At 47.2% G+C, this 10,422-nt stretch overlaps 1 protein-coding gene across 5 annotated transcripts; it reads left to right on the forward strand.

Moving 5' to 3' along the window:
* The first annotated feature begins 1,586 nt into the window (after positions 1 to 1,586).
* On the forward strand, positions 1,587 to 10,193 carry LOC137753884 (zinc finger protein 549-like). 5 transcript variants are annotated; one of them, XM_068529319.1, is made up of 6 exons: positions 1,587 to 1,847; positions 2,481 to 2,517; positions 2,854 to 2,957; positions 4,744 to 4,782; positions 6,726 to 6,852; positions 8,153 to 10,192. In XM_068529319.1, exons 4-6 carry the CDS (start codon positions 4,750 to 4,752, stop codon positions 9,667 to 9,669), a joined length of 1,677 nt encoding a protein of 558 aa, XP_068385420.1. In that variant the 5' UTR covers positions 1,587 to 1,847; positions 2,481 to 2,517; positions 2,854 to 2,957; positions 4,744 to 4,749; the 3' UTR covers positions 9,670 to 10,192. The 5 variants fall into 5 exon arrangements, with proteins under 5 accessions (XP_068385420.1, XP_068385418.1, XP_068385419.1 ...); XM_068529317.1 differs by having other exon boundaries at positions 1,587 to 2,217; positions 2,481 to 2,957; XM_068529318.1 differs by having other exon boundaries at positions 1,587 to 2,196; positions 2,481 to 2,957.
* Positions 10,194 to 10,422: the final 229 nt, after the last annotated feature.

Consider the following 10,422-nt stretch of genomic DNA (forward strand, 5'->3'; position numbering starts at 1 on the left):
GTGTTTTCTTCTTATTTCAATTTTTATGATTTTTTTAAAATAAAAGAAACCTGCTATTATGATATAGTTTGTGTATATGCTGTGATCATTTTTACATATGGTTTGAGAAGTCCTGCAAGGCATGCCAAATTAATAGTGTTGTGAAATGTGAAATAAAAAGGAGTCACTCATGTCAAAGGATTTTAACATGGAGCTGGGAGGCTATTAATTAGTGGACCTCCTGCACTTTCCCATCATGTGAAACCATGAACTTTTTTTTTTTTCTAACATCTTTATTGAAGTATAATTGCTTTACATTGTTGTGTTAGTTGCTGCTGTGTAACAAAGTGAATCAGCTATACATATACATATATCCCCATATGCCCTCCCTCTTGCGTCTCCCTCCCACCCTCCCTATCCCACCCCTCTAGGTGGTCACAAAGCACCAAGCTGATATCCCTGTGCTATGCGGCTGCTTCCCACTAGCTATCTATTTTACCTTTGGTAGTGTATATATGTCCATGCGACTCTCTCACGTCGTCCCAGCTTACCCTACCACCTCCCCGTGTCCTCAAGTCCATTCTCTACGTCTGCGTCTTTATTCCTGTCCTGCCCCTAGGTTCTTCAGAACCATTTTTCCCCCCTTAGATTCCATATATATGTGTTAGCATACGGTATTTGTTTTTCTCTTTCTGACTTACTTCACCCTGTATGACAGACTCTAGGTCCACCCACCTCACTACAAATAACTCAATTTCTTTTCTTTTTAGAAACCATGAACTTTTGATCTGGGCCAACCTGCAAATGTTCCAAGGACACTGCAAAAACGCCTGCAACTTGCCACAATAATGGGCTTATACCTCCCTCTAGTGATAGGCTTAGCACTCAACCCTGTTCAGCAAAGACTAGCTTCTGCAGCCAACTTCAATTAAAATTCTTTGTAACGCAAACCCCTCTTTGCCTTTAAAATCTCCTTTTATTCCCCAGCTGGACACCTTTTGGTTGTCACTTGAATGTGTGTCCGCAATTGCAAATCTTTGATCCCAAGCAAATGTGTCATGCTTGATTAGTGCCGCTGAGGTTTACTTAGGTCCACAGTATCAACGACAGACTTCATTATCTAATTTTATATACTAATTCTCTTAGCCAATGATGAAGAACACAGGGATATTTAGTTGCATATAATTCCCTTTTTAATTTTTTATTCCAAAATCTTATTGACTTGATTTTTCTTACTTGAAAATTCTTCCAAGATTTTTCTAAAAACAACAACAAGTAGGACTGTGGCTACTTTCAGCCTTTTCACAACTGGAATGCTTTTTTGCTAATCCTGTATCAACTTTTATGTTGAGAAATGAGAGTTAAATCAGAATTTTTTAAAGATTATACATAAAGGCTTTGCTGGGTCTACTTCGATGTGTTTTTAATTTGTACTTCCCTCAAGGACAAGGTGCATTAATGCCCTGGGGCTTTTCACATCACAAACCGGCAGCGAGGGGAACTACATTACCCAGAAGACTGTGCGGACCAGCCTTGTTCTCCTCTCCAATGAAGGCACCAAATTAGGGCTCTTCCGGATTGTGAAATAACCAGGGGCGGGACTTCCGGCGTCTTTCTGATGGCGGTCGTTTGGCGGCTTTTGCTGCCGTCTGCAGGACCCAAGGCTCTAGGTCACTCGGTGGAGCGGAGCTTAGAGAAACTGGAAGGAGCCCGAGGGGGCGCCGTCCACACTGTCCAGGAGTGAGTGGGTTGCGGAACCCGCTTCCGGGATTTTCGGCCTAGGTCTCCGCCATTATCCCGCGCGTCTCCTGGCACCACCGCGCCCACAGGGTCCTATGTCAACCAACGCGGTGCAGGACCCGGCCCAGGTGACTGTTCCGCCCCCCCGACCCAAATCCGCAAGCCCCCAGGGAGGGTCTCCTGTTCAGGGCACTGGGGTTCAGTCTCCTGCTTCCAGAACTTTAGGTGTGCGTGTGTGGTGGTCCCATTTCTGACAGGCTGTGTGACGCAGTGTGGAGCGTGTTAAAGGCTGTGGGCTTGGCCCGTGCAAAGCCTTGGAGGTGCTCAAGAGCCGGGAGCATTCGGGAGTCCAGGACTTAGGCTATCACCACATGGACATCAGTCTGCCAGTGACCTCCTCCCCCAGGGCAGGAGGTTCTTTCTGCAGGGACAGGGCATTTAAGGAGGAGTCAACAGTCTGCATCAACTGAGCCAACAGTCAGTATTCTGGGAACCATGGTGGGTTGTGAATAAATCAGGACGACCCTCTGAGTTTTAAAGTATTTCAAAGGCTGCTCAGGGGAGAACAGACTGGGGAGGGGGAGCTGAGGGTGGAGGCAGAGAGACCTGGGAGAGCCTAGTGCATTCCACTCCAAAGAGTAAGGTGGCTTCTGGACCAGAGTGGTGCCTATGGAAGTTGCTGACCTGAAACAAACAGCCTGCACGCTATTTCACTTGCAAAGATGGGTCTTTTTGTTTGTTTTTTTTTGTTTTTTTTCCAGAATCATCAGGGAATTGCAATTGGGGTGTGCAACCAAGGTGAGCTAAGACTTTTATACAGATTAAAGAAGGAAGTTACAAGGGCTATAGTCACCAAAGAGTCCATGGCTTTTCATTGGCCAAGTCCTTTCCAGGAAAGAAGAGAGTCTTTCTTCTTCCTTTTGGATACTGTTATTGTCTCAGGTCAGTGAGGGCTCCCCTTCTGGTGTGCCAACTTTAATTGAGGTTTCTGTTTATTAATTTTTTTTACAAAGGAATTTAAGTAATAAGATTCCCAGTAAACCTTAAAGATAATTGGTAGGATTTCCTGGTGCTGTAAATGTGGCTCCGAGCTAAAGGACAGACTAAAGTACAATAAAGGTTTTCTTTTGGCAGAGCATCTGGGAAGACTTGAGACCACACTGATGTGAGAAGTCAGTTTTAGGGAGAGATTAAAAGCTGGATTCGGGACATGCTGTTTCTGAGATCCCAAAGTTGAGGTAACAATAGGAGCTGCTGGAATCTGTAATCTGGAATTGGGGGAGGAGGACACTGGCGGACTGATGTCCATGTGGTGACAGCCTAAGTCCTGGACTCCAGCCAAGCCAGGATCTCAAATTTAGGAGGGAAAGTCTTGTCACTTTTCTGTGCAAGGGGACCTCAGATGAAAGTAGAGACCTGGGGCTGGAGGGCAGGGCAGAGTGGGTGGGACTTTCTGAGGCTGCCTGAAGATGGCAGGGTCCTGTGGTTCCAGGGCTTTCTGGGGAAGCAAGGGTATAAAGAGTAAGGAGCCTTGCCTGGGATGGAGATGGAGAAGGAGGTGTGACGTGTAGCTTCACTGCTCTGAACACTCAGCCGACTGTCTATTCCTTGTGGAGCCAGAAAAAGGTCAGCCAGGGTGGTGGAGCAGCTCAGGCCCAGTCAAGGGCACACATGCCTCAGCTCTCCCAGGAAACTACAAGGTTAAAAATGTATAGATTTAACAAGTTAATCTTGTGTAAACAAGTAATAACTGCTTAAAATGAGAATATATACCTGTGCTATAATAAAATACATATGTTTAGGTTTTGTTTTGGGCTCTTCACCTAGAGCTCTGAACCCCTTGGAATTTCCTGGATTTAGGATTGTTTTTTGTTATTCACAAGTAGCGTCTTTAATCACACAGGAGTTTGACTTAGCGTGGGTCCCCTAGATAACCTCAGGATTGGACTGGTCACCAGGAAAATAAGGTGAATAGAAGGTTAAACTTTCATCCCCACGTGGGACCACCCAAGGATCAGGGGGGAGCTGGAGACTAGGTATAAAAACTGCTGAACAATGAAACTCAAGGTTCCTTCAGATTGGTGAACATATTGAAATGGTGGAAGTGCTGGGAGGGTGGCATGTACTGAAAGGGCCTGGAAACCCCCTGCTGCCCTCAATCCCCCCAACCCTGACCTAGACATCACTTCCATTTGACTGTTCCTAAGTTGTATACATTACAGTAAACCAGAAAAAGTAAGAAAAGTGTTTTCCTAACTTCATGGGTCATTTCAGCAAATTATCAAAACCGAGAAGAGGTTCATGGGAAACCCTGAATTCGTAGCCAAGTGGGACAGAAGTACTGGTAGCCTGGGGACCAGGGATCGGAACTGGCTTCTCAAAAGAGGGCAGTTTATGGGCCTGATGCCTTAAACCTGTGGATTCTATCACTAAGTTCAGGTAGTGTAATAATAGGAATGAACTGTAGGGCACCACAGTGGTGTCATAAAATTAGATAATTGGTGGTTGAAAAAAGATACTTTGTCTTAGAAAGCCTTGAAAGACATGTAAGAAAAACCTAATTTTAAAAAACATTTATAGAAATCTTAATCCTGTGTTCTGTAATAGCTGAATCTTAGCATGGGAGAGGTAATAATGCATTTGGTATGTACACATTATGAGATAGACATCCTAAGTGTTGCCGTATATGTGAAGACACTGAGACTCAAAGAGGGTGAGTCTTTTTTTTTTTTTTGCCACGCCCCGCGGCATGTGGGATCTTAGTTCCCCAGCCAGGGATGGCACCTGCGCAACCTGCAGTGGAAGCTTGGAGTCTTAACCACTGGTCTGCCACGGAAGTCCCAAGGACGTTGAGTCTTTGTCTAAGCCTTTCGAGTTGTCAAGCTATAGCTCTGAAGACTGAGGATCTGAGGTCAGAGGTCAGCCTCAGATGACTCATGTCCAGGAAAAGGAAGGGAAGAAACAGCTCAGCCTTTACATCCTCACCATAATCACCTTTACCTCAGATACTCCCTCTTTTCACAGGTTCCCATGGTAGCAGCAGCATTTATGGTCCCTGGACAGGTAAGTGGAAGAAGCCCCAGTACCTACCCAGACATCATCCCTACCCCTGGTCCTGACACACAGATATAGAAGACAGTGTTGTCCTGCGATTCTGGGTCCTTAGGTCTGGGCCCTGGCATCATCTCAGGCACAGGACCATTAATCAAAGCCAGAAGTAGTACAGAGGTGTTCCCATGTGTCCAGTGGAGAAGGTCAAGTGGTGACATATCCTTGTGCACAGCCTGGAGATGAGACTGAGAGGGGAGTGTTCAGGGAACTGCAGGACCCATGACGTGGGCTGATAAAGACTGAGGGCATGAGTCATTCCTGGGATGGCAGCCTGAGGAGCTGGGCCTCTCCTGAGGGGGCGGGTCCATGCCACGTTGGCCACAGAGGAGGGAAGTGATCTGACGCTGGGTCTGAAGAGGCTGCTCTGCCTGCCAAGAGGAGGAAGACTGGGGATGAGGGTGGAGCCAGGGGCCCAGTGGAGGGCACAGTCCTGGTAAATGTCGATTGTGACTGGATCCTGGCAATGGCTCTGTAGCAGGAGAGGAGGTGAGTCTCTCATTCTCGTTTGTGGTAGAGCTGATTTTCTGCTGTACAGGATGAGAGAGAGTAGTCTGGCATGACCCCAGGATGTTTGCCTCTAGGTGACGGTGGGGACTCCATGTCTGAGACGGGAAGTCAGAAGTAGGAGTAATGGACAGAAGGACTGTCCAGAGTTCCGTGTCCCCATGCTGAGTCTGAGATATTGCTGGGGTGTCTCATGGGAGGTGTCAAGTGGGCCACTGGAAACACACACCTGGAGTTCAGGGAAGGTGTGGTTCAGGATTGAAGATACCCCTGAGCAGGTGGATGGCATGTGGACCAGGTCAGATTCCAGGCCCTCAGGTCATGTGTGAGTGCCATGAAATTTGTAGGGTTGGGAGGGTGTTCTCCGTGGACTGGCTCACCTCCCTGGGCACAGGGACAGGGGTGGCTGTCATCACTAAGATGGATGAGGCACTGCAGTGACCATGAGTGTGTGGGGGATGGGAGTGACCTCAGGGGAGGTCCTGGTCGTGGCACAGGATTCGAAGGGGTGGATAAGGTATGGATTGAGAGGCAAAGCAGGAATGGAGGTGAGATGACAGGGAGGTAAGGCCTGGGGCATTGTTTCCCCTCCACAGGCTCAGAGTCTTGTGATGACTGCGGTTGGAGCCTGAAGAGAGTGAGACTGGACGACAGACCAGCTGAGGGCAGATGACCACAGCTGGGACAGGGTCTTGGGCTGGGCTGGGGGGTGGGGGGCTGTGCTTGGAATGAGAGAAGCAGAGGAAGGGGTGAGTGGTGCAGGGTCAACACGTGGGCCACTGTGGAGGAAGAGGGCTCCAGGCATCTGACCCCACACGAGGTCTGGGTGCTGACGTGGGAACAGGGATCAGGGCCAGGTGGGGGGACGGAAAGCAGTGCTGGGACCGCCTGTAGCAGCGGGTCCCACAGAGGCCTGGGGAAGCACCGCGTGCTGGGTGGCACGTGGGGAACACGGTGAGGTGCCGAAGGCCTGTGGCCAAGGTGGTGGCGTGGGGTGGGGTGGGGGTCATGGTCAGGCACGTGAGGGAGTTGTGACCCTGCAGGGCTGGGCAACGGAGAGTGAGGGAGTGTGAGCATGGACTCAGGGCCCTTGTCCCCAGGCTTTACTCCAGGGGGCTGAGCACAAGTGTCATTGTATGTGGTGTGATCTGTGTGATCTCAGGAGAGTCGACTCTGAGGAGAGTGGCTGGGGGTCTTTGTGGCAGCCCCAGAGCGTCTTGTGAGACTGCTTGTCTCCCTCTCTGTTTTAACTGAATGACGTAACGCTAGCAGGTTCCTGTAGTATCAGGACCTGGTGTGTCCTCTGAGCTGGGTCACTGGGGTGGACGACCATAACCTGGGGGTCCTGGTTGCAGAGGCTGCTGTGAACTCACTTGTCCCCCTCATGACAGGGCCATGTGATCTTTGAGGATGTGGCTGTGTCCTTCTCCCAGGAGGAGTGGGGTCTCCTGAACGATGCTCAGAGACTCCTCTACTGTGACGTGATGCTGGAGAACCTGTCACTTATAGCCTCCCTGGGTAAGGACCCATGTTCCCACACCATCGCCCCATACGGGACTCTGCCCTTCTTTTTGCATGGCTCACTCTGTCCTTCCCAGCCTGGACCTTGGACACTGCTTACTCCCCTGATTTCCTGGCACTTGAGCTGCGTTCCCCCACCCTGTGTGTGTTCAGCCCTGTACCATAGTCCCTGAAGCCTTTCACAGAAGACTTTCGTCTCAGAGGCTTGAAGCCTGCCCAGCTGATGCCACTTAGCTTTGCCACCGCTTGTTGTGTTGACTGTTCAGATATGTGCAAGATCCGTGTCACACGTTCTAACCCTTTTTTTTGCACTGCCTGTGTCAGGAATTACAGACACTTACATGGTCAGCATTTGTGGTCAACCCTAGATTATGTTTGCAAGACTCCTTAAGGTTCTTCTAGTGATACATTTTTTTCCTGAAGTCTGTCATTGTTTGGTTCACTCTGGGCCAGTGTCTTTCTCCTAATGGCCCTATTTTCCTCTGAGGACTTTGATCTGGTAGGGTTCATAGTCACCCAGCCTGAGCTGAGGGGTGGAGGCAACCCTGGGTGCCTGACGAGGTGGGGCCCTCTCTAGTCATAGGAAGAGGGTTAATTGCATCCTGAGCCTGGTGAGTAGGAGCTGTAGGAAGGCATGATATCATTGATGAATTCTAATTCTACAGGGAAATGTTCTTTGCTCTCTCCTCTTTCAGTGTCAAGACTTATCATGCTCATATTTCATTTCTTTCTTCCACTTCTCCCCATTTTGACATTTTGCCCACTTTTCATTTCTAATGTGATTTCTGACTCTTGTTTTCCACCTTAGTGTCCTCCACACCTCTCCTTTCCCCCTCTCTGCACTGTTCTCCAATTTTATGTATTTTGTATATTGTATATGCATATCCTTAATGTATCATGAGAGGTACATGTTTACTTACATTGTCTTTGAACACTGATAGTCAGGTGTAATTGCATTTTCCTGGATTGAGACACGCATTCTACAGAGCTGACACTTGTCACCACCAGAAAGTCCTGCTAAAAGCCATTGGCCGAGGAGTGGGTTGTTCTAGCCTCTCCTCCCGGTATGGCGCCACATCCTGGTATCCTGTGTTCTTGCTGGTTTGAGACATTTCCTGTTCTGTAACCATCAGAGGCCTAGTATTGCACAGTATCCCCTTCTACCACTTGACCCTTTCTCCCTTGTTTTAATAACAAACCCATGGGCTTATTCCTACATGTGTCATGCACAGATTTGTAGTGGGCTCCTGTCCCACCAACGTCTCCATACAGTTTATCAGCATTTTTGTGCTTTCAGGGTGTTGGCGTGCAGTAGGTACTGAGGAGGCTGCTTCTGAACAATGTGTTTCTGTAGAGCAAGTGACACAAGACAGGAATCCAAATCCAGACCTATCTATCCTGAAGACTCTTACTTCAGATACGGGTGCCCTGGGAGAGAAAGACGTTTTGTACCTGGCTGAGCACCAAGGAGTGCATCCTGGGCTGAAACCGTCCTCTTCTGGGGCTTGTGGGAAAATGTTCACTTCTCACCTACAACAGCACCAGAAGCAGCCCAGTGGAGAGAAACACCTCAGAAGGGAAGAGAACGGGGCCTTGCTTGTGACGAGCTGCAAAGTCTTTTTACCCAACAATATGTTCGCATGTGGAGAGGTTGAGAAGGCTTTCCTAGGCAGCTTGGGCTTTCCCCAGCACCAGCGCTCCCACGATGGACAGCATCCACGTAGAAGCAGGCAGAGCAGGGAGGTCTCTCACCCTGGGCAAGGGCATTACGAGTGCAGCGAATGTGGCAAAGCCTTCAGTAAGAAGTATAAATTCACTGAGCACCTGAGAGTTCACACTGGAGAAAAACCTTATGGGTGCAGTGACTGCGGGAAGTTCTTCAGACTCAGGGGGGGTCTTTCTCATCATCGGAGAGTTCACACAGGAGAAAAGCCTTTTGATTGCAGTAAATGTGGGAAAGTCTTCATCTACAAATGTAAACTTGTTCAGCACCAAAGAGTCCACACTGGAGAAAGACCCTATGAGTGTAATGAATGTGGGAAAGCCTATGCCCGCAAGGATTCACTTGTCCAGCACCAAAAGGTCCACACTGGAGAGAAACCTCATAAATGCAGTGAATGTGGGAAGCTCTTCCTTTACAGAAATAAACTTCTTGTGCACCAGAGGATCCATACTGGAGAAAAGCCTTTTAAGTGCACCGAATGTGGGAAGTCCTTCAGTTATAAAACCAGTCTTATTATCCACCAGAGAACCCACACTGGAGAAAGGCCTCATATGTGCAGTGAGTGTGGGAAAGCCTATGTCAACAAAAAAAGTCTTATTGTACACCAGAGAATTCACAATGGAGAAAAAGTTTACGGGTGTAAGAAATGTGGGAACTTCTTTATAAGCAGCTTTGCCCTCAATAAACACCAGAATGTTCACACTGCACAAAGGCGTTATGAGTGCAGCGAATGTGGGAAAGCTTTCAAGAGGAAAATCAGACTTGCTGAGCACCAGAGAATCCACACTGGAGAAAGACCCTATGAGTGTAATGAATGTGGGAAAGCCTTCAAGCTAAAGAATACACTTGTTAGCCACCGAAATGTCCACACTAGAGCAAAGCCTTTTCAGTGCAGTGAATGTGGGAAGCCCTACAGTAACAAAACAAGTCTTGTTGTCCACCAGAGAATCCACACTGGAGTAAAGCCTTTTCAGTGCAATGAATGTGGGAAGCCTTACAGTTACAGAACAAGTCTTATTGTCCACCAGAGAATCCACACTGGAGAAAGGCCTTATGAGTGTAGTTCTTTGTATGTAGCTCCAAGCTCATAAAAAAGAGGAAAGTTCACACTGGAGAAATGCTTTCTGGACTTATGTGTTCCTTCACTTGAGTTAATATCTAGCACCACAATTCCTGTGTTGTAGAGTAGGTGAATGTTTAACTTATGTGGGGTCAAACTTTTTAAAGTGATAGTATCCTTTTACAGTCTCGCCAGAAACACCAGAACCCAAGTTCCCATTCTTTCCATTCTTACCAACACTTGGTACGTGCAGGCTTTCTAATTTTTGTGACATCATAGGTGTATAGTGGTATCAAGTGATTTTAATTTGCATTTCCCTAATGACATGATGCTGAGTGGTCTTCCATGTGTTAATTTCCAGCCATATATTGTTATTGAAATTTCTGTTCATTTGATTTGTTGTTCTAATTACTGAGTTTTGACATTTCTTCATGAATTATTGATTAAGGTCCTCTAATGGAAATACTTAGCAACACATTCTTCCAGAATTGGTCTTGTCTTTTCAATCACTTTTCAGAGAAAAAGTTCTTAATTTTAGTGTAGTCTAATTTGTCCATTTATTCTTATACTTTTTCCCTTGTTTCCTCCTGTAACTTTTATGGTTTAGGGTTTTTATTGATGTAAATGAATCATTTTCAATTAATTGTGGAAGTTATTTTTTAAAATATAGATACCCAATTGCTGCAGTGATACTGATTTAAAAGATTATACCTTTTCCCCTGAATTGTTTAGTATCTTCATCGAAGGTCAGTCATTTATGTATATGTTTATTTCTGGAATTTCT

The sequence above is a fragment of the Eschrichtius robustus genome, chromosome 19 (genome assembly GCF_028021215.1).
Source record: "Eschrichtius robustus isolate mEscRob2 chromosome 19, mEscRob2.pri, whole genome shotgun sequence".
Taxonomy (NCBI): domain Eukaryota; kingdom Metazoa; phylum Chordata; class Mammalia; order Artiodactyla; family Eschrichtiidae; genus Eschrichtius; species Eschrichtius robustus.